Source organism: Squalius cephalus (assembly GCF_949319135.1).
Source record: "Squalius cephalus genome assembly, chromosome: 19".
Classification (NCBI taxonomy): domain Eukaryota; kingdom Metazoa; phylum Chordata; class Actinopteri; order Cypriniformes; family Leuciscidae; genus Squalius; species Squalius cephalus.
The window spans coordinates 23,243,965-23,268,625 of NC_137140.1; the positions used below are offsets into that span (position 1 = coordinate 23,243,965).

The 24,661-nt window shown below is 39.3% G+C and overlaps 2 protein-coding genes across 3 annotated transcripts in view; both read right to left on the minus strand.

The window, feature by feature from the left end:
* bmpr1ab (bone morphogenetic protein receptor, type IAb) overlaps positions 1-24,246 on the minus strand; it is a 43,374-nt gene extending 19,128 nt beyond the window's left edge. The window contains exons 1-3 of one of the 2 annotated variants that reach the window (XM_079850991.1): positions 24,047-24,246; positions 15,480-15,609; positions 6,689-6,930 (exon numbers count right to left, since the gene is read on the minus strand). In XM_079850991.1, the coding sequence (XP_079707117.1) occupies positions 6,689-6,761 (73 nt within the window). In that variant the 5' untranslated portion in view covers positions 6,762-6,930; positions 15,480-15,609; positions 24,047-24,246. The remainder of the gene's footprint in view (positions 1-6,688; positions 6,931-15,479; positions 15,610-24,046) is intronic. The other variant, XM_079850992.1, reaches the window with a different exon arrangement.
* The window catches only part of LOC307146748 (oxoeicosanoid receptor 1-like), a 424,896-nt gene that overhangs the window by 362,471 nt on the left and 37,764 nt on the right, over positions 1-24,661 (minus strand). The gene's annotated exons all lie outside the window — the stretch shown is intronic.

The window sequence follows — 24,661 nt, forward strand, 5'->3', positions numbered from 1 at the left end:
CTGATATGACGACAGAGTGGTCTGTCTGCTCACGAGAGGTGGTGATTGGAAAAGATTGTCTCTAATTTGTGTTTTTCTCAGAGCCTGGGAAAGCTCCTCAACGAATGGGGATAAAGGTTTGACAGGCTGTGGCCAGAGACTTGGATCTGCACTTACATCACGAGGGCTTACATCAGATTTCGGCTGTCCCCTCTCCACTGATTGCAGGATATGGGTCCGAGGTGTCTGATGCCGTGATGATGCTCGTGAGGAGTGGGTAGATGCTTGAGGAGTGCTTTGTAGCAGGACTTTCTCCAGGAGCTCTGTTTGGCGTCTAGCGGTCTCGCTTTGCTGCTTTGTAATTTCCATCATCTGCAGCATAAATTCCTCTGATAAACCAGTCGTTCCAAAGGGTTGGTGAGATGAGATGGGAGTTGAAGTCTTCACTGCCTTCCCTTTAGGTCTTACAACCTGCCCGGATGGGTGTCCAGCATAGTCGACCTCGTAGTCATCTAGGTAGGCAGGTCTCTGAACTGCTCTGCGTGGACGTTGGGATGAGGTAGGGGCAGACTTAGGGGTTGCCATGGTAACGACCCTATCCGGCTCGAAGGACCAAATTCTTGTAGTAAAGGTGGGCTGGTTGCTAGGTAAAATTGGCCGTCGCCATGGAGTGTCGGTAAGGACACGGAGACAGGAACACCAATTAAATGGCTTTATTATACAAGTTTGTGTGGTCTAAACAAAGAAAGGAGAAATATACATAAATTAAGTGAGTTTACAATAAACAAGATCACCTTGACACATTTAAACATCAGCACATAACATTGTAATGTAATATACATACATACTGTGCTTCATTAAACTTGACTGAGCTTAATAAACTAAATAAATTTACATAAACATGGGTAGATATCTCAAATCACACTTCCGGATAATGTAATGTTAATTTAAAAGAAATATGTTGCAATCGCATTAACAGCGCTGCGCTAAACTGGCCTGATTTACATCTCTGAGTTTACACGCGTATGTTTAGAAAAACATTCGTCCGTGCAAGGCCGCAGCCTGCTGCGTATCTCTTCACTTACACATAAAACAATATTCTCAATACCATTGAATAATCTTACGCAGCAATAACAGCAACATACAATATAATTAAACACTTACTTTTCGTCATTGACGCACACAAATTAGGCAGGAATTAGGAGGAAAGTGAACTACGAACCGTCCCTCCATAACAGAGTGGAAAACGAAACTAACAGTTCCTTAGCGCAGCCGCTAGATCAGAGCTGCTTTCCGATTGGCTGTCCGCTTGCATGATCGGTGCATGATCAGTACGTAATCTAATACTCTCTCGCTATACTGCCTTCTGTATGATGTAAATGGATAAATGTGTCCAGCAGGGGTCGCAACTGACCATCCTTTTCTACAGTCTGCATAAGATGAGGCAGTAGCTGAAGCTTTAACTCACGGGTAAACATCTGTGGTTTGACCCTATTAAAGCAAAGGGTAGAGTAGGCAGCTCAGAGTCATTGAAGTATTGAAGCTGTAATGGGAGGCTGGTCAAGAGGCGAGAGGAGAATATGAGTGCTTCACAGACTTCACACACCTTGATGAACAGACTCTGCTAAATGCTTCTGGATTCTGTAAAGTACAAAAGTGACAAAAGATTGCAAAGAAGCTGTTCTGCAAGTAAATTTTAAAAGTACAGACCGAAAAGTAGCATACTTTGTGGAGAGATGACATAAAACCGATCAGTCTGCATGTGTTCTCGGTGGTGTAGCTATTATTTCTCAGCACTGCAGTAAGACTTAACAGGAAATGATGCAATGAGCCAGCCAAGTCTCTACGAGGGCGTTTGGCTCACAAGCCTATAATCAAGACACTAGTCCTCATGACAGTCTCAGAGTGTCTGCAGCAGAAACGTAGGAGAGGGTAAATAAAAACACAAAAATCCTCCAAGATGTCCTTGTTCCAAAATACATCACTGGGTATCCATTAGATACATCAAAATAACATGTGAATCATGTCCCATTGAGGGATGACATGTAGGAGGTTTGCCCTTCTGTGAGAGGCTTAAATATTAGAGACATTTATTTATTTAATCCCTACACTAGTTATTCATTCAAATATGTACACGTATACAACAAAAAGTAACCGAACAATGAGGAAAGGCCAGGCTGTAGGTTGTGGGCTGGCAGGAGCGACTTAAGCTTTAAGTGGCCGTTAACCTGAACCTGCCATTATTATTTATTTACTTTCATCTCTTTAATAACGATCATTATAATTATCACATGGGCTCCCATTTCAGGGCCAAATCCCCCAACACATAATAATCCAACACTATTTGAACACCAGCTTGTTAAAAATGGAATGAGGGGAAAGAAAAAAAGGGAACATGTGGAAAACAACAGCCTGCCTGACACAGACCAATAAAGTTGGATGCCTTTATGAAAGTAAAGCTCTAATGGGCATGGAGACACCTCTAGAGCCAAGTACCCAACAGCAAGCTGTAAAAGTGAGAGTTCAGACCGCCTTTAACAGGCCCCTGTGCCGTACCGCTGAACATATGTTCGCTAGAGTGCATGCATGTCAGTGTACAGGAGCTCAACATAGTCCTCTATTCAAATGCTTCAGAACCTGTGGTCTACAAAAACAAGGAAAAGCACAGTGACTCACACGAGCACAGGCCTTCATTGTCAGACAGTAATGATTATTTCCTGGAGAGCAGCACGCATTTGGCATATTTAGCTTACTACCTGTCAGCCAGTGCAATGCCGGAAATAGTTAAAGTGTCAGGGAAACTCACAGCATCGACAATAGACTCAACAAGCTTCCTGTAGTAGGGCCTGGCCGGGAGGCCCAGCATGGTAGAGCAGTGCAGGATGGGAAATGAGGGCACAGGGACACTGAAGCAAGTGATTTATTCAAAGCTAATATTAATAAGCATGTTGTGGCCATCAACCAATAAAAGTTTACAACAAAAAATAAAATTGTATTAAATGCTACAAGTAAATTTAGACATAACTACAATTTGAGATTTGCTTAATATTTATTCTCACAATCTCTGAGAATTTACTGTATAAATAAAAATGCCTCAATTTGATGTTATATTTCAGCCTACTTGGGTTTCTATATTTTCTATAACTATAACGTCCTGCTGCCGTTTTCCTGTCCTATGGGGCTCAACCTATAAGTGCTCAACCTCACCTTCTCCAATGAAGGCAGAAAATTCCATAGTTCATTTATTTGTTCAAGCCTGTGTTAAATGTGTTGAATGACATGACATTTCTCAGAAGAACATGCCGCCATATTCAGTCAGGAGAGATTATTCTGTGTCAGACGTTGACCTGCCCTCAGATCAGCTTTCACAAAGAAGAGGGGGAAAAAAACTACAAAACACGCTCAGCAGCATTCATCTACAGTTCAATTCTCACTCTGTCTTGTTCTCATTGACACTCTAGACTCCCTCCCCATTTAACAGGAACCTTTGCAATGACCGAGGGTAGTTACCCTTTGTTTTAAAGGCTCTGGTTGACTTTATGAGTGAGAGAAATTGCTGCCAGCAGCCAGCACCCATTTCTTCTTTTGTTCCTTTACAGGGAGGGGAACACCAGAAGGAAGAATATATTTAAAAAGAGCCTAACAAGCAGACAGTGACCACTCCAAACAATTGTAAGGTTAAAACTGTGTCAGTGCAGTGAACAAAAACAACTTTTAAACTGTTGTACCAAAAAAACAGAGAAATTAAGCTTCTAAAATGCATTCCCACCCCAGAGACTTCAATTTGCCTTGGTCATTTCCTTTTGTATACAATATTACGAGCTTAACTCTAAAAGGAGGTAGTGGGGTTGTGAGCTTTGACAGTAATTTAAACTTCCTAATCTCTTTCGATCTGGTTTTTTTTTTTCTTAACAGACTCCGTAGAGGCGTAACTCTAATTCTTGATCGGAGGAAAAAGCTCTCTCCCATGGCTTTCATGTTGCCAAGAATAGACAGCGTTTATGACTCCAAGATATCATTCCCTGGAACAGAAAGGCACTTAGAAAAATAAACTTCAAAGAACTAAACAGATAGTAAGACCTTATGACATAAGTGGGCAACTCTGAGATACTCAGACAATTGTAAACAATGAATCTACTGTTTTTAAGCAACAAGGGTAGTCCACTGCAAAATTGCTGAGTGTTGTTTTGTAGTCTGAAAAAACTTGTTGACTGCATAGCAAAATATTACGTAACTAAGTGTGCTTTGACTCATAGCTAGGCTCACATGGAATCTGTTTATACAAATATACACAGTACGCGACACAGTTCTCAACAGAACTGCACCCGTCTCAGACAAAGTTTTGCATTTGCACATCACCACAATCTTTATTTATTGAATATTTTGGCTTACTTTGTAAGCTTTCAGCTATAGATAAGCATCAGGTAATTTTAGACAGTGTCTATAGCAATTTTGTTACAAAATGACAAGCACCAAAAACTCTGATTAAAGGTAGGCCTACACTATGTAACTTTTTTTGTTTAAAATTAACAATATTTTAATGAGTCAATACATCATCAATCCTTTTTCCAAAATGTGTTTTTGTCTTACCCTGATTCCCTATGGTAACTAAGCCTGTTATACGTTTTTATATTTTAGACTGAGCAGGATGGTTTTCTAAGGAAATTGCGTACATACGTCACTTGCCTGTGCGTGTTTCGTCATATCTGTAAATAGAGAAAAGTTGCTACGGCTACTTTGACGCATGTATAGCATGAGAGTGGCATAGATTAGTTGTCACAACGAGTGAGAAAGACCTCTGGGAAATCACACGTTTAAAAAAATGCCGAACAGAGAAGCTTCTGCTTGCAAAAAGAGAACGCAACAGAGTTTATCTATGTGCTGCACATTTTACGGAGGACAGCTTTGTCAGGATAATCAGTTGTTTATGGAACACAACATGTAAGTATGTTTTATTACTTGTTTTGCTATTAACAGATCCAATTAAAAGTTTTATGTTATTGCTACAATGTAAACAAAGGGCAAAGTTGTTTGGCTCCGCTAGCCTGCTAGCTAACATTACAATGTTGATGAAGTGTTTAGCTACGAGGTTCTCACTTTTGTAAGACTGTTTACTGATCCTTAGGAACTTTCCTCTCTGAAAAGTCCTGTAAAATCTGTGCTTGCAAAGGGTTTGCACGATCATCTTGTTCGAAAACTTTCCCAGGGTCTGAATCGGGCTCAAACTGGTATGGGAAAATGCCATTGTTAATGTTTAACACGCTCCAAGCAGTTCGCCAATCACAACACAATGGGCCAGCTAACCAATCAGAGCACATTTCGTATTTCAGAAGGAGGGGCTTCATCGAAACGGGAACTTAACAGAGCATCTGAGACAAAATTTGAAAGAGAGCTGATGCAATAATATAAAATATGTGAAAAAATAATGCTGAAGACTGGAGTGATGGCTGTTGAAAATTCAGCTTTGAACCATAAGTTACATTTGAAGACATACTAAAATAGAAAATAGTTATTATATATTGTAATATTTCATAATATTACTATTTTCCTGTAATTTTGATCAAATAAATGCAGTCTTGTTGAGCAAAAGAAACCTCTTTCAAAAAACATTTAAACTGTACCTGTTTTTTCCCTTTATTTGATCATTTATCAACCTAATTTACCATATCTAAACCAATTTTGCATATACCCCCATTTTGAAGAAATTCAAAATAAAAGAAAACATTTTCCATAGATCATAGCTAGTTTTTTGTGCTTTGCTCAAACACTTCAACACTAATTCCATTCACCCTACAACTACCTTCATTAACACACTCGTGTAAATCCCTAGAGGAAAAACAGCATTCACCTAAAATACACACATCTACAATCTTGCCCATTGACACCCTCTTCCCCCAACCCTCTCATTAACATATAAAAACACTCACAATTTCGAAACAATCACCCAAACCATTGCTTCTATGCACAGTCAAATGTGACCCCAATGGCCTCTCTCCACACACCCAAAGATGTGTATTCTCCAATACAATCACTGCTGAGTAAATGAATGAACTACCTAAAGACTACATGAATGCCACACAACAGTCTCTAACGGGGGCCATTACATTCTGATAATGCGAGTCATTTGAGCGAAAAGAAGTGTGCAGTCCCTCATGTCTGCATTTACCTGAAATGGAGACAAAGTCTCCATTACTGCAGACCCATACGAGAGAAGATCATAAGGGCATCAAATCAATAAAATTAAATAATGTAATTCAGATGAATATCTTGGCAGATAGTGTTTGTTCACTAATGCATCGCAAATGTGAAGAGACGGACTCTTTCGGGGCCTGATGAGAATAAAAAGTGATGCCATTATCCTGCTATGTTTTTAAAGGCCACCATCCATTAAAACAGGCAGTGAGGCTTCTGCAAACACTGGGTATCATCCAAATACGGCAAAATCAATTCTCCTGCTGGTTTGTATTATAAATTGCTGCTGCATTTCTATTGTACATCCAGATGAAACAAAACAGATGACCCTTTTAGTCATCTCCAGTTTTCGCCTTCTTCCCTCACTCAAACGAAACCAAACAAAAAACACATTTTTGTTTACTATAGGGGTTTGTGATTCAAAACAGACACTCTGCATCTACTGTCATCTGCATGGTCCACTGAGAAGGAAGAAATGATCAAGTGTAGACACTTTACAATAATCAAACTGTCTTACCCTCAGCTGGCAGTGAGAGGAGGACGGCAGCTCCCAAAACGGCAAATACGATGACCATGGAGGTGCTTTTCATGATGATGGCTTGGATACAAAGCTGTATGGCTGTCTTGGTTGTGTCGTACTCTGCCACTTTTAAGACAACGAAGTGACCAATTAGCGATGAACGCGAGTAGACTGAGGAAGAGTATGCGAGCGTGATGAAGACTTCAAGGCCTCTTTACAGCTTCCTCTTGTTTAAGACCCTGTAATGAAGAGAGAGGAACACTTATTAATATTTCAGATCCATCATCATGACATGTTTCCTTCCTCAGTGCCAGAAAGCAAGCAAGCAAGAAAGGAGGTGGTATTAAAATTCCTTTGCACTTCCATCTTAGCATTGTGACTTGTGAGAGTGTGACCCCTGACCCTGTATCAGAGTGGAGATGTGGAATGGCGGCTCTCAAGTCTAGGAGGCTGCCTAAAGGGAAAGTCCACCCAAAACTGAAAATTCTGTCATCATTTACTCTAAACTTTTCTTCTGTGGAATTCAAAAGAAGATATTTTGAGAAAGTGTTGTTTTGTCCATCCAATGGAAGCCAATGGTCATCAGAACTGTTACCAACACTCCTCAAAATATCTTCTTTTGTAACATTCAGGTTTGGAACAAAATGGGGGTGAGTAAATCATGACAGAATTTTTATTTTTTGGGGGGTAAACTATCCCTTTAAGGAGTGTCCCTTTCAAATGGCTGGTGTTGGGTTCTGTCCAGCGTTAATAACATAATGTGTCTGCTCTCTCTTAGCTCCTGCTTGTCTCGATGCAATTAGTGGCTCCCAGAGGCTCTGCAGGACTGGGGGCCTGAATTAACAGGCACAGAGAGGGGGCCGGTGTCTGTCACTTTTCATTTGGCCAAGGGGGACAAAGAGCCCCGACCTGCGCCCTACTTTTCACACTTCCCTGACTCCTGGGTAATGGGGAAACAAAAGGCGGGGCTCCCCTGGCTCACTGGGACCCCTTAAGAAAGACTGGATCCCTCTCCACACAGGACCACAGGGCAAGGGATGGAGAGATACAACCTGCAACAGGTTAACAACTTAACCCATCTCTGGTATATTAAAAAAAAAAAAAAAAAAAAAAAAAAGCCTGTTCACAGGGAGTACAATTATTGTACACAAAGGCTTTTCTTCTTAGCAAACAAGAAAAAACAACGACACAAAAGTAAGAGTAAAGTAAAAACTTTTGTAATAAAAATGCATCAGTTCTAATGTTATTTTGGAAATTCATACACTGAAAATAAACATCTAAATCTTTTTGAGGAAATAAACCCTTAAAATCTGCCTATTCAGTTTGTGTTGTGTAGACGCCCAATTTTTTCTCCATATTAAGAGTTTTTCTGTGATTGGTGGTCCAGCTTTATAATTACAGAGGACCAAACAACAGCAAAATGGTCATTGTTTTAGTCTATTTAAAAGATATATTAATTTGAATGAAGTAAAAAATTATTTGAATGCCATCATTGGATGAATCAGCATTTGCGAATAACTCTTTTAAATTAATGATTCAATGACTGATTTTTTAAACACTCACTTGTCGCCAACTCCTGCCGTAACGATAAGCAATACAATATAACTGTCAAAATACTTGTAAAAAAAGAAAAAAAAGATTTACCCTTATTTTGATAAATACCGTGTTTATACCCAAACTATAAACTTTTACCCTGTTTTATTTAAATGTTTGTAACACATAAATAATGTTAATGTGTGGTTGAAAACACTGTTTGTGAAGCTGCTTCATACTGTACATTTAAACGGCAGCTGCTCTCTCCGGATCAGCGGTAGCGTGAACACAGATTTGAATGTTGCAGTGTGATGATCGCACTTTCAGAGGTTAACCAAAGTCTTTGTTTTAAACAGTTTCACATCGCAAACGTCACCGAAGCGTGAACAGCACGAATGAGAGCGTTCATATCAGAAGCATGATGGCTGAAGGCCTCTCACGGTGTGTCTACTGGCGTGGAGCAGAGTAAGCATTTTCAGTCCATTCCTACGGAAGTTGAGCTTTACGCTTACACGCCAGCGTGAAGGATGTCGATGTGCTGGGATTTAATTTCAAGGAATTAGTGTCTGTTAATGGGCGTTGCTACTATAACGTCTTTAGCTAGTCAGGTAAAGATCCTTTCCATCTAAACTGTTTATATATCTTAAGCTTAGTAGTGAATGTTTTACGAGCAGTAGGATAACCATATTCATCCGCACAGTCATGCAGAGCCGAAGCACAACCAAAACAATGTTCTTCCGCAAAATGCAAGCATTTGGCTAGAGGGCCAAAATGTTACATAGTGTACCTCTAAAGTCTGTAAACAACCAGAATCCCTTTGTAGTTTCACCATAGGAGAGATAAAGGCCAAAGACTACTAAAAGAATGCCAGGACTAGTCAGTGCGGAAAGCTTCATGGCCTGAGGACAGGAAGTGTGCTTAAGGAGAAAGAACAATCCTATCTTGAGGCCCTTGACACTTACATTTGTCAGCAAGATCATTCCCATCACAGTCACAGCACACAAATAATATAGCATAAAGAAAAAAAAGAAAAAAAAAAGAAAAAAATTAATAGCTCATAAAAAAAAATCTCATGTTTCAGAAATGATTGAAATGATTTCCAATCCAAATCACATAAAGGCATGGTTTGGAAAATCAATTTGCTCTAGTTAAGAACTACTAGAATTACTACCAATGTGGTAGTACAATAACATAGTTGGAAAACTGGCACAAAGCAAATCCCTGCAGCAGATGGACCACTATTAAATCAGAAGGCAAAGATGCCATGGAGTTGTGCAGCCAAATTGCATAATTTATAGTCTCACTGAGCATTCTTTCAGAGGAAAGCTCCTCATTAATTTCCTTTGAATGGATGAAAGACCAGAGAGATGGGGGTAAAGGTAAAGCAACTGTAGCCACCATATAGAATGACCACACCTTATAGCAAATCACTGAGGCATGGCGTGTGGTTTCTGGGAAGGCATTCCCACAGTCGTCAATCATATGATGCTTGAAAGGGAAGTCACTGTGGAGACAGAAATCTGAGGAAGAACAGAGCGAGCTGTGTCACTCGTTTCCCTAAAGATAATGCTGCTTTGACAGGGCCTTTGAATATCTTTGTTTTTCCAGCTAAGTCCATTTCATAGAATAAATGGATAACCACAAGACGCCAAACATCCCCTTTCAGACAGGTTTTGGAAAGGCAGGTGAGATGAACAACTAAAGGGATCACCCGAGATCCTGTTAAGTCTGTGGTCTTGATCGGTGCACACTGAAGAAATGCATTCAAACCCAGAGCCTTACATGAAAACAAAAACCACAGAGCAAAAGAACAGAAAAGGAACAAAAATCTGAACATGGACAATTCACTTAATATTTTTTAAAAATTAACTTTATATATCATGTTTATATTATGACTTTTTAAAGGAACATTCGATGATGGTAAAAGTAGTCTAAATTGAAAAAACAGGTTAAATGAGTATACACAATTCAGTAACCAATATCGACCTATAGTGAAAAAAAACCCTCTAATATCAGCAAATAACCAATATGGTACTGATTTATAAAGCATATGTAATGATAATCTCTTCACTACATCACCAAAACTGTACTAGTAATGATAACAGTACTGAAATGCATCCATTTCTATACAGTCTTCAGAAAAACCCTCTCATCACAGCACACGCAAACAACAACACAAACATGCTTTTCACCAACGCCAACCATGCTCTCTAACTTGTAGATTGAGTAAATGTGGTATGTGGATATGTGTGCTGGCATGCGTTTCCCTGGCCCCTCCTGGGGGCCCCTCCTTACAGGCAGCTCTTGCCTCTCAAGTCACGCCGGCCAGCAGGGAGAGCAGACTTCCTGGCTCCACTCTCATTGTTTGCTTGGCTGCTTCTGAGGCTCATCCAAGGCTGGATTACCATAAGAATACTGAAACGTTCCTGCAGAGCACTCCCCTTCCAAACCTCCTGCTGCACTTCTTCTCTCCTGTCCTCCTCCCCCTCTCTGCCCTCCTCTATCTATCATTCCCTGTAGTCCTCTTCCAATATCTCAGTCACGCTCTGCTACCAGCACAGCCCTCTCACAGCCTGCCTTCAGTTTCTCTCCACACCTACAGCCAGTCTTTGGTTTGTATCTGCGGCTTACTGGATGTTGAACAACCCTCAAGAGAGACACAACACTCTAATGGAAATATAAAAGGGGGTTATTGGGTACAACTTACTGTATCTGCCTTGATACCCCAAAAAAGTGCAGGTGGGTAAAAATGAATCTTTTTGTGGGTACATCTACAAAAGAGAAATCGAGTGGAAAGTGCAGAAAGTTGAAAGGATGGAAACGAGGGCGGAGGTTTGTGGCAACAGACGCAGGGCTCTATCCAGACAGTCGTGGGTTCAAGAACACACTGATGATGGTGTGCGTAGTCTATTGAGGTCATGTTGCTCTACCAATCACCCACGTGGAGTTGGTAGTTGGTTTTTACTACTGAGTGTCTAGATGAAACAGAACTACATATTTATTCATGTTGGCTGACACACAATACCAGTCTACAGTTTGCAAACACTTCATGTTGGCTGACACTATATTCTATATTGTTAGCAATTATTTATTTTTTACATTTTATTGTAACAGCAAAATCATCATAAATACACACAACATTAAAAAATATATAATTTTAACAGAAAAATACTTTAACTTGGCTTTAATATACACAAATAACACCGATACAACTTATTAAAATAGGAAAAAATTATTTGATGGGTTTTCTTTCTCAGTACACAAATGTAACAAAATTCCAATCCATTTTTTCTGTTCATAGGAAAAAGAGAGCAAGTCCAACTCCCATCGATCCATATGTCTAGACGAGTACTAGACTACAAGCTGCACTGAGACTGACCGCTTCCAGAGAGACCCATTTCTCTAGTCTCACTTCAACACCAGTGGGAATGCTGCTAATGCTAGCATCTCATTCCAACACAATGTAATTTTACAAACATAAGATTTCCTCACATGGAAGACACACTTTTCTAAAAGTAAGTAAACATGTCTGAGAGAAGTTGTGTTAATGGTGGCTCAGATTTACTGCTGTAAACACTCTCTGTTTGGACTTACAAGCCCTGGGCAGATCCTGGGAAACTTGTGCAGAGGCTGCTGTGGGTTCACAAGACGGCTAGATTCATTCTAGTCTGTAATTACAACATTGAGCTGAAAATAAGGCTTTGTTTAAGCAGATGCACACGCTCCAGCACATTCCACGACCAATGTAGCCTAGCTCTCCACAGAGGGCTTCACGTCACTGAGACATATGGTAGGGTGGTCCAGTTCTGGACAACACACCAGAACGCCCATGCTCAGTTCAACAATCACAGATCAGCTCTGCTGGAAATTAGACAGAATTGAACAAAATAATGTCCTGCATTACATTGTTACACTCCCATACAAAATATGGGGTCAGTAAGATTTTGTACGAGAATTAATACTTTTATTTAGCATGAATGAACGCATTAAATTATTCAAAAGTGACAATAAAGACATTTAGATACAGATTATATATAAAATGTATCTTATAAAATGCTGTTCATTTGAACTTTCCATTAATAAAAATAAAAATAAAGCAGCATCATTGTTGAACTTTTTTCAAAATTGATAAGAAATGGAGAAAACAAATCTCACTGACCCAAGCTTTTACAAGTAAAAACACTGAATACTTCCAAACTGAAAAAACTTGTGGGGATAGAAGAAACTGCAGGAGCCACAAGCATGTGTACTTCTCTTAGGACTTAGGACGATTTTTGATTCAGAAAGTTGTGTTCTCTACCCCGGGATGGTCACCTGAGTTCCATAATCTACACGTCTTATGAGTGTGAAATCCTGTCTGACAGATCACAGACCACAGTGTGGACCTGTGCAAGCCAATTCCTTTTGGACACGGAGAACAAAATCCATTTTACTAAGTGGCTAGTCCCACTGTGTATAGAAACACATGTCATCCAGCAGGCAACTGAATGTGACATTGCCCCCTTCCCCAAAAACACTAAGTGCAAATTGTTTTGAGCTGAAGGACGTTGCCCTGATGAGCAAAGCATAAAAGTGCACTTCATGCAGGGGTCTCCGATGTCTCCAATTCTCTAGGCAGGACACTTAATGGCTGCGGCAGGAGGTTCCTCTGTATCAAACAGATCGTTTTCACACTCTGCAGAGCTCGTGCTGCCAGAATGTCTGTTCCTGCATGAGCTTACAAATCAAGATGTCTGCCACAAGGTGTTTAAAAGGATGCTATTTTTTCTTTCTTATCCACATAGATTGGAGAGACATACGATGGCACTGCTGAAGATCTTTTTTTCTTATCTCTGTGGGGTGATGGTTGTTTTCAAGCACCAAGGTTTGAGTTGTTTTTTCTCAAAAGGCATTGGGGCATGACACAGAAAGGAAAGAGGTGCTGTATTTTCCATTACCTTCTCACAAATGTCATGGCCGTGGGATGATAAAGAGTTTTTATCATCTGTGGCAAGCTTTCTTCCTGTCTGAGATCTTCCTGCCCCATAGAGGGAGTTGCCCCAAAACGTCAGCTTGAGGCTTCTGGGATGGTTCATGTACACAACAAGTCCAGAGTATCCGAATTAAAGCAAGCACATTTTTAAGAAAACTCCATGCTTTTAAAGTGATAGTCCAACCACAAACGAAACTTCTCTCATCATTTACTCACCTCATGTCATTTCAAACCTGTATGGCTTACTTTATTCTATGACAAAAGAAGTTTCAGCAGTTTTTGGTCATACAATGAAAGTCAATGGGGTCCAAAAAAACAACAATGACCCCCACTGACTTTCATTGTATAGAATCTTCAGGATATTCTTTTGTGTCCACAGAGGAAAGTAAGTCATAAAGGTTTGGAACGAAATGAGGATGAGTAAATGATGACAGAATTTCCATTTTGGATAAACAAACTAAACCTTTGATCCAATGAACTTTTCCTATATTTTCCAAAACTCTGCAACATAAATAGGCCAATCTGTTAAACTACTAAATGTCTGTCATTTTACAACTTCATATTGAGTTTACCTAATTACAGCAGCAGGAAGAGCAGTAAAAGCCTTTGTTCCAGTTAAAGAGTGACATCTGGACACTTTGATCCCAGATCCAACAATCAGTTTGTTTACATTCGCTTTAAAAAGTTCGATTTTAGTCGGAATAAAACAATAATTTGTCTTTTTAAAATGTAAACCATTTAGTCTAACTGAATTCATGCCAGTCTGTTTATTTTTTGTGAAGTTGCACTTGCATGTATGACCCTGTGCACTGTCTATATATACGAGTATTGACCATGTGTGTTTTGGACAGGCTGCTAGCGATGAACTGATTCATCATGTAGTTTTCTATTGTGCCACATGTATTATTATTATGGTGGTTATCTGTACATTCTAAAGGTAAAAAGTCAGATTTTGGTAGGTATATTAACATCATATCCCTTGATGAGTTATACATACATCCTGTATATATTTTTCACTGTAAATTTCTGGCAACCACAGCTGCCAGTTTTCTTTCTACCGTAAATTTAACACAATTTCTTTTTACAGATACATATATAAACAGGTCAAAACACACAGACAGACCACATAAAACAGGTGGTAAAAGTATTACAAACAAAAACCAGAGTTAGTTGACAATGTCACTTTCCATTATGCTTCATGTGCATGTTTGAAAGTTTTCCTGCTTCTGCTTTCTGCAAATGTTCAACTGGATATGAAATATTCCATGCCCCATCTCAATGTAACTTAGTTATATGTGTGTGGTCTGTGTATTAGTGTAAGTCAGTACAAGAACGGATTTGTCTGAGCAATTGTATGGGAATCTCAGGCAGTGTGAGTGCAGTTTATGAATTCAAAATTGTACGGCAACAGGGCAGTGTGTTTGCCCAGAAACCACAGTAACGAAGAGGCTGGAGAAACACGCTGGAAAACTTTAGAGCTGCCCACAGGCGAAGGCCCTGTTTAAAGTCTGGCAGATCACACGGCCTCGTTCAGCTCCACATCCTTTGCAAACATGTGGCTGCAATTGAGTGGAACAGCCCCTCCCTCCAGCCATCCATCCCAGCAGCCCCATGTAAACATCCCAGGTCCATACAACTCACTACATCACAGACTGATTGACCCATGCCTCAGAGCGACATCTAAACTCGCACTACAGTCTAATCAAAAGTAAAGCCCATAAGTACCTGAGAAAATCCCAACAGTGATCCAGTCGATGTGGCGGTATGGAGTTCTGCATGTAAACACGGTTATCATATGTCGTGGGTCATTAATGCGGGGGGAACGGTGAAGGTGGGCTGCAGGGGGATCTGGTCTCTGACAGACCAATCAAGCGCCAATAATTATGAGACAGGAAACCCGCTGATTGTGTAGGTCTGTCTCAGGGACAGGGTTAAGGGTTAATCTCTTGGCTTCGGTAATCAAGGTTGTTGTACGCTCCTTCTCTCCCTACGAAAATACAGCCAAAGTTGGAGGAAGTAAAGAAAAACTGCAGCATTTACTAATGTAGTTGGCTCTAGAGTGAGTCTTTGAAAAAAAGGTGACACTCTGGTAACAGAGCCGAGCACTCCAACCATTTACCGGCAGTTTAATTTCACAAAGGCTTCTGTGATATACAACAGACCACGATTTACAAAAGAGAAAAAGTATAAAAACACACAGACCAAAGGGAAAAGGAATAAATTCAATCAAACTAAAGGAGAGCATCATACACTAGTCTGCAACAAAAAGCAGCAGGTTCTTACCTCACAGGGTAGCAAGTGTGGCAGTACATCATGATCCGGGGTACTCATGAGTGTCAGTATTAAGAGGCTACTGTCTGGAGCTGTATCTCAAGGTAAAGCCACAAACTCCCGTGAAAAACCTTTGTAGTACCTAAAGAGACATGGAGAGCAAAAAAAGGATGATTATACAATCTGGTGAAAAACCAATGGCCTGTGGACAGCTGGTCACTTCATGCATTTTTACTGATCTGATAGCTATCTGACAGCTTAAAACGGTTCCATTTACACTTGGTCAAATAATTGTGTCTCCGCAAATGAATAATAATCCAATCTGGTTAACCTTCAGTCAATTTTGTAACATTTAGAAAAAAAAAAAGAAAAAAAAAGAATAGTCTTGACTGTTTTCTCATGAGTTGCTTTAAGACACTTTAAGTGTGTCACAGTTGAACAACTGCCAAATCACAACTTAGCAAGAGATCATTTTTGCATTTTCAGAATTACTTGATTTTGGATTATCAAAAAAAAAACAAAAAAAAAAACAATGTAGGGCGGGGACTTGGTTCTATGCATCAGTTGTTGACTGGATTTTGAGATATGGCCACTGCACTCAAAAATGAACACGAGCTTTCAGACAATTGTGGAGGGGCGGCGTTAAACATTAGGAGGTCAAGAAACACATGGATGAATTGTTCTTGGAGGGTGCTTTCACAATGGCAGTTTAGTTCGAAATGGGGCACGGTTCACATAAAAAAAATTGGTAATTAAAAGCTGTCAAGTGGACCTGAGAGCGCACTGAGGCACCGAACCCAAGACTACCTGTAGGAGATGGTCTGAGTTCGGTTGAACTCGAACTGTGGTGCGATTTGCGTGAATGTGAAAGCAAGTCGGACTTGTTCAGTGCGCACTTGTTCAGAAAGTAAAGTAACCTGCGCATGCATTTTAGCCAATGATGACGTCATTAGTTCAACAAAACACATGTAAGGGATGACAGTGGTGACGATTTACCTTGGATACGAGCGCAAAAGAGCGTGAGTGCAATCGAGTGCAAACTCTGCTGAACATAATAGCACCAAATTAATTAAAAAAAACTAAATATATTGACCCATGTCCCATTTTCTATCATGCACCGTGCACGTTTGTGACATAAGATGAATGCAAATGCACCTGGGTTCAATAGAATCAAGTTGAGTGTGAAACCAGACCAACGCTTCGAGGGAAACTGGGAACTATCGCGCTTAGATTCGGACTTCAGCAAGCATGCCCAGTGTGAAAGCCCCCTAAATGTTGAAAATTACCTTTAAACTGCTACTAAAAAGAAGTATAAAAATAAAATGCCACACTGCTCACTAAAAACCACTTGTGCAGCCTAAGATTACTTTCATATTTATAGTTCCATGTTTAGACTTAAGTTTGAAAACTAAAAGTACATATGCAATTGAGGTTTGATACAGTATAACAAGGTATGATATGGGCGCTTTAAACTTAACCATATGACTTTTGAACCATGCACCAAAAATAGAAGCTTAAATGGTAATGAGAGAAATTGAGAGGGGGAATTGTTTGATGTCAAGAAAGTTCATGTCAAAAATCAACACGGCAAGTCACTAAATAACATTGAAAATGTCACAAAGGAGATCCCAGGATTAAACTGAACTAAGACGTGTGTGGATTAGCGCCAAACGCAGGGCAGAAATGCTTCTTAGACAGAGTGTCACCAAGCCTGAGACATTCATATCCACACAGGTGCCAGGAGGATTTGACCCCATTGCCCTCACTGAGAAAGAGGATTACAACTTATTTCCCAAGTCCTGGAATGTTGACTTCTTCCCAAATCTGAAGCTTTAGGGATAATCTTTGAAATATGCCTCATCAAAAACAACAGAATCAAGCTTCAGATTAGGAAAGAAGTGTGCAGTGTATAATCAGAGCGGCTTGCGTAATGCGTATGCACATCCTTGACCAGAAACATGCGACTTGATTTGTGACACTGTTTTGTTGCAGTGCTGAAAGATGAGCGACAGCTGTGGGAAGTGGAAATCAAACATGAAGATTCCATCACTGCTGTTAATTCCAGAGGGTTTAGTAAAACCAACAGGAAAGCACGAGGGTGTATAAAAAGCAATTGGGGCTCTGAGGGGAGACTAATACGATCAAAGCGAACGATCAGCCATAGCTAATTGAAATTAAAGCCCATGAAATGAGAAGGTTAGCGTGGTTCACTGAGGCACTGTGGATGGGAACACAGATGCCTTGAGGGAGGACTCAACTGTGCCTGCAAAGCACCCACTCATTCTTTTTGCACTGTGGTTATGATATTCCTTAATGTTTGTGTTTTTTACAAGAGCATTCAGTCACGATTCAGCTTTGTGGGATGGCAACAGCTAAGCTTTTCTGTCAGGACCTTTAGTTTTGTGAGATGACAGCAAACTTGTTTACTGTCAAAGCCACAGGCTTCAAGCACAATTTACAACCACCAATGAGCAAAAACCCAAAAAATATTGTTGAAAATAGCCAGATAATCATACCAAGCCGAAATACGAACTATGTGAACTAATGCGAACTATGTGATCAGTCAAACAACCACCGGATGTTTTCTTTTGTGCTGAAACACTAAAACAGTCCATTAAGATGTGCGACTGGCAAAGTATAAAGAAGAAAGGCAATAATTAACCCTGGGCTCACAATAGTTGAGTGATGATGACCACCATGTAACACATCTGTTCATATTCACCATTTAGGAACTCTTACTCATTTCCTCTACAAAGCAGAGACCTATTATGGAGGAAGTCATTCAATTACAACCAGCCATTCTCCATTCATTTAGGTTATGGCTCTTAAGCAGATAACACAATATGTAGGCTTTAGCTCATGATGCTGTATAAGACCTTCAGCTAGCCTTATCTCCTTGAATCTGCAATGTAAAACAAAAGTAATATTACAACTTACATCTGCACAAAAGGACGCGAATGCGAAAGTGAACTTGGCGTGCTTGTCTGAATGTATAACTGAAGTTTTGCATGCGCTCTTCCTGTAACAACAACGCTGAAACACGACATGCAACTAAATTAAACAACGAATTTACAACATTCTTTAACAATAATGTTCTCATTATAAAGTTATTTAGATGGCAGATTGCTGCAGCACATCTTGCACTTTACTCTATTTTTATTACCAAAGTGATTCAAGGCATCACTTCCTGCTTTCAAAGTCATGGTTTCAATTTAAACAATCTAAACAATCAGATCTCAGGTACCACCTAAAATGCCACAGTAATCAATAAAAAAAAAAAAGATAAGTCACGGCGATCATCGTTTTCATGATCGATTGTCACTGTCATGTTCGAATACACCAGTGTTCGTGCCCATACCTAATATATGAAACAAATTCATATAAAAGTCAATATAACTCATTCTATCTAATGCTTTGAAGACTGACACGTGATATTCAAAACATTAGTATTGAACAACAATTCACACGTCACAAAAAACCTTTGAGCAGAATCAAAATAGAATCCCTAACTGTTCCAAAACTCTCTCACACTGACACTGAGGGTTCTTTGCATTTAACTTGTATGCAGAAATTAAACCGTTTTCTTTGACTGTGATGGCTGGATGTGTCTTGCTGGAGGGCTCAGTGCTAATGAATGTTTTTTTATTGAGGGTTTTGTTCAGGTTCAGCAGTGCTCTGAGCACATGCAAAGTTCAGACTGAGAGTCAGACTCTGGAAATGCCCCTCTTTATAGTTGTGTGGTTCTGTGCAGATGCCAAACACATCTCAGACCTGACATAATGCGCTGCAAAAATGCAGACGGCATGGTTTGGGAAGTTCTTTCCATAGTAAAATGTCAAATATAACTACCCATGTAAAGCAGAGGGAAAAGATCCAATACTCAAACAATCAAAACAGTATTCAAAAAAGGAATACTTTGTAATTATCCAAATTAAATCCAAATAATGCAGTGAAGTTTTAAACAGCACTAGAATAATGTTGTCAGTCCCATATTTTGTGACAGGGTCATACAGCATTCTGCTTTTTACGAGCTGCCGTAGGTGCGAGACACCGCTCAAATGTACTCTCTGCAACCAGTTACAAAGCATTTAACACTGTTGTTGGTTATTTAACATATCTAATGGATCACACCTCGATTGGACTCATTTATTCAATAATGCGCTGGCAATCGTTGTAAAACTTCACTGATTTATGGGCACCGACATGTTAGGTTAGTAGAATGTGGTTGTGACTGCAGCTGTTTGATCATACAACCGGATGAACATATTCAAGCCTCTACTTTAATCTCCTGGATGAACATAAAATTTCAGGATTCACACAAATTTCTGCTGTAAATCCCGAAAAATGACTGTGAACGCAGCCACGGTAAAAAGCTTTCCTAATTAGGCCTACACTGCATGTACACTTATCTTTTGTGATAATATCATTAGGTTCATACATAGATTACTAGGCTAAAAGTTATTATTTATTGGTAAATTGGTAAAAGTATTAATAGACTAATTAGAAAATAAACAATAGATTAACCCTAAAAAATTGATTAACCCCCCCAAAAAAAACGATACTTCCAGCCCTATACTACATTGAGTTCTCTTTCACATCTTCTTGCGCTTGAACGGACATATAAACAATTTTTTTTGATCAAAATGCCCATATTGGCAAGTATCCGAGTAAACACAGTATGTTATGGCTTAAGTGAACATAAACATATGAGAAAGAAAATGTGTATCAGTATATTGGATCCGTGCATTCGGATCCAAAACTACTGGTCCTACCTGAAAAACATTATTTCATTTGTTTGTTTGTTCTATTGTATTTATATATACTATTGCTCATAATATGATTATTAGTTATTATTTTATTACTGACTGTTTACTTGTCTTTAACAATATTTAAAATTTATACGAGTTAGACTAATAGTTTTGGTGTTATAACCTTATTTATTAAGGTTACATTGGGTCAAAAACAACAAAAACAATAAGTAGGCCTATTTCATTTTATTTATTTATTACTTTTTTGTGGCGGGGGCCTGTTGAAAAAATCCTTAGCGTTGAGCCTTGGGATCATAGTGGCAGGCTTTAGTTATAAGTCACTACCGGATTGGTATAAAGGAGTAAAACTAGATGGTAGATCTCAACATTGAGGTCTTGGCACAGCAAATAATGGACGTGTGAGTACTTTGCACGCTCAGCTAACCACAACCAACTCTGCTCTATTGTTCTGTGTGGTCACAACAAAACTCTCCTGAAAGACATGGCATTTTCTATACAGAGACAGATAAAGAGAGCGACATGGAAAAAGGTATTACATAGAGCTCTACCCCAACATGAGGCTGTAAAAGGCTTAAAGTACAATTTAGTTGCAGTTTCCAAATACAACAAGTGTTTTCTGTGCAGTTTCTCTTAAGTCATATGCCAAATTGTATTTATGACAAACTCAACCAGCATGCATGAAAGATGTGCTTCGCTTCAAAGTAGTAAACAAGATATTTCGTCGTGTTATTTCAACCTGAAACAACTTCTGTCCTTTCTCAAAGCTTCTCAAAAGAATCATTCTTCACTTGCCAACAGCATATAGGGCATTTGCAGATTTGGCATTCATTAAGATTTGAAGATAACATTTAGTGAGAAAAGATTCACCAAGCGGGGACATGTGCTCCACCTTTCCATGCACTAAAAAAGGGAAATAAACAGGCTGACTGTTACTGCAGAAAGTGATAAAATCTCCCCAGACTCAATTTCATTCTGCAATTCAAGGCCGTGAAACTAGTACTCCTCTGGTTTTTCACTACCATGTCTTATTACAGCCAAGGTTAATTACACAACCGAAAACTGAATAGACTGCATGCAACTCCATATAACTGAGTCTAAAATGGATTAGTTCATCCAAAAATGTATAATTGATAATTCTGTCATCTTTTTTTTTTACCCTAATGACACTCAAAATCTGTATGACATTATTTCTTCTATGGAAGATCAAATTTAATAATGCCTGTTTGTGTTTTGCTCATATAATAGGGTTAGGCTAAATGTTGTTTTGGACCCCTTTGACTTTAAATATATGGACTAAAATCTTGAGGGTGAGTGAATGATTTCAGAATTTTCCTTTTTGTGGGGTGAATGATCCCTTTAAGCAAATCAGAGCATGTAAGACTAAAAGCAGCTTTGCTTAAAGAAACGTTCTTGTCTGATTCAGCTTAGAGCGCACAGGGACCGAAACCTGACTCTTTTACTCTCTCTCTTCCCCCCTTTCCATTCTCCCTCCCTCTTCTCTTTCTCTCTCCTCCCCCCTTTCCAAGGAGAGGCTCTTCTATGGCCAGACGAAGGCCCACAGGCTGAAAAATAAAGAGCGAGTCATGCATGGAGGAAGCGGGCCACCATTTCTCCTTTAAATACAGCCGTAACGATATATAAATAAAGAAAGCCTGGCTCTTAGGGAGAAAATTAGATTTGTTTCTCTCTTCCCCTCCCACTCCAGGCCTTCTATTTTAGTTGCAAGCAGAGCACAGGCCTTTTTCTGGCCTGTGGCTGCAAGAGCAATTCAGATGAATGCTGAAGGTTTCATTTTGCTGCAAGAAGTGGGAGGGGTGCTGCTGGGGTCATCGTTGTTTTTGAGCCCACATCTTGCACATAATGCCCGGTCTCAATATATTTTGCAGTATCGCTTTCCAAGTAAAAATATGTTGGGATGTTTTGGTAAACAAGAGGAAAAATACAGTTTTGTTTTTTTTGTAATGTTGGTGTTAGAAAAGACAAGTCTCTTTATTTGTTGTGTACTTGCATACATTTAATGTGTATGATTATCCGGTGGACTACTTGACCTGAAGCATGTTTATAAGGTCAGCCCAGCCCTTGAAACAGGAATTCACATTCACATCTGTGTCAGACAGATTTGTCTCATGTCTGTTCATTCTCACAAACCATTGGCACCAAATGTCTTTTCATTTGCATCATGTTTTGTAATCTACTGGCATGTTTGTAGGCAAATGCAGGCAAAAGGAGACTTTAGAAATTTAGAAAACAGTGTGCCTTCCTTCATTAACATTATTCACACTTGCCAACATGCTATCTCATATCAATATCTCCACAATCGAAGACTTTCAGGATATTAAGTAGCAGAAAGTGCCCTGTGTTTACTTGAACAACTATTCGTATTCACGACAACACAGAGAGAGGGAAAATAAACTGTAAGCATTGGGTCTATTTGTGTTTCCGAACACTGCCACTAAAAAAAGAGAGGGCTTCTCAGAAGAGCCAAGAGCAAGCACAGGCCCTCTCTAAAGGTTCTCTGTTTTTCATCTGGAGTTTTCTGCACTTTTTTCCCTCCACAAATCTGAAAGAGCAATACCACGGTAAATTAAGATATATGGAAAGAACTGCCTCTCTCCTCGTACGAGATTTATCTCCGTCTCCGTGTTTAATTACCCCTGGGACTAATCACGGGTCTGTTCATTCTCTAGGTTCTGTGGACCAAAAAAAAGATTTATACTTTATTCTAAACGTCCCTCTAAAACAACTCAGAAGAAACTGAAAGAGTTTGCAAAAGAGAGGCATACATCCCATACTATAGACCAATAGCTCATAGTTAAGGGTGTTAAAATTTGACACAGAAAGTTGATTGAATTGTGGAAACATTTTTCCAAGAAGTCTTACAAAATTGTTAGTTTAAAAACACTCAACAATAAGAAAACAACTAAGGGAAAAGTGCAACAAATGAGAGGTTGTTGATAATTGGTTTGACCAATATTCAATGTTTTCAACTTAATCAGTTGTTTAATCATGTTTTTTTAATATCAGGTCTATTGATAAATGGAATAATTTTATGTCAGCACCCAAAAACAGTAATGTAGAGCCTAAAACAAAGATCAAAATATTTGTTTTGAAATTTAAATCACTAAGGTTTGCAAAAATAACAATAGCAATAGTAATTATTATTGTTGTCAGTGCAATAATCATAATACATATAATGTTTTTGATTGTTGTAGACATTTAGTTATGCTTGTGTCATGAAGAAATATAGCCATATAAGTTAGTTCTGGGGAAATTGGTTATTGTATACTTTGACATAATAATAATAATAATCTTTATGTAGGCTATCGTTAATGCAAAGACAACATACCTCACTAATTAAGGACACACTCTTTTTAACTGCCAACGGCCAATCCGAGCTACACAATAAGCAGGTAGTCGTGATTTTACACGATGCATGTTGGGACTTGACAACAAAACACAAACACAGATGTTATCGAAGCAACATCAGACAAAAATACAGTAAAAATATGGAGCAGCAACGTAGACATGAATTAGCTATTTAATTTACGTTTGCTTTATGAGAACATGGCTGTTGTAGAAAAAGCATATATAAAATGACTAAAGGTTTGGAATAAGAAAATAGCAGATAAAAGAGAAGCATTTACAAACACTGTAGATAATAAACCCGTTGTCAATTATTGTATTAATTGTCTTACTCATTTAAAACGTCATTTTTTTTTGCAAAACGAAACCATGACAAGAGAAAACAAACTTTCCCCCTCCACAACCGGAAAGAAAATCATCACGCAAATATCCGGAATTCCCACTTACCTTTAAGATGAAGCCGCTAATTCAACTCAAAATCCATCCAAATTAGGATTTATGACTCGTGACGAAGGTCTACTACAAAACGCGAATTATAGAGACTTTATGTGGTGAGATTTTCTCCTGGTTTCGTGGACGTTTTTCTCCGGTTTCTTGCGCTCTTTTTCTCTGTAGTTGTGCCTCTGTGTAGAGGGAACATTCCACTCGTGCACGTAACAAGATGAGCCCTGATTCAATTCTCCAATCACAGCCGCGCGCTGCCTCAGTCCTCCAATCACAGCAGCGCGGCTGAGCGCGAGCGTTCCACACGCAGACCCGCGCGGTGAAAAACAAGCTGGATAAACGCGCTGCAGAGAGAGAGGATGGATGAATGGGAGGGGGTCGCCCAAAAATGAGAGCCGCGGATGCCATCTGGTGTCAACACGAGGAAGATTAAAGTAGTAGTTTCACTTTTAAGTTTATAAAGAAGGCTACCCTACAAGTAATACATAATTAAATACACATAGAATAGGTGTCCGCTTTTTTATATTAGTAAATGTACTCATAAATGTAAGAGACTGAGAGTATGAACTTATACACAGCGGAGGTAAGAGTGAATTCATTCTGAATTATAGTACCATC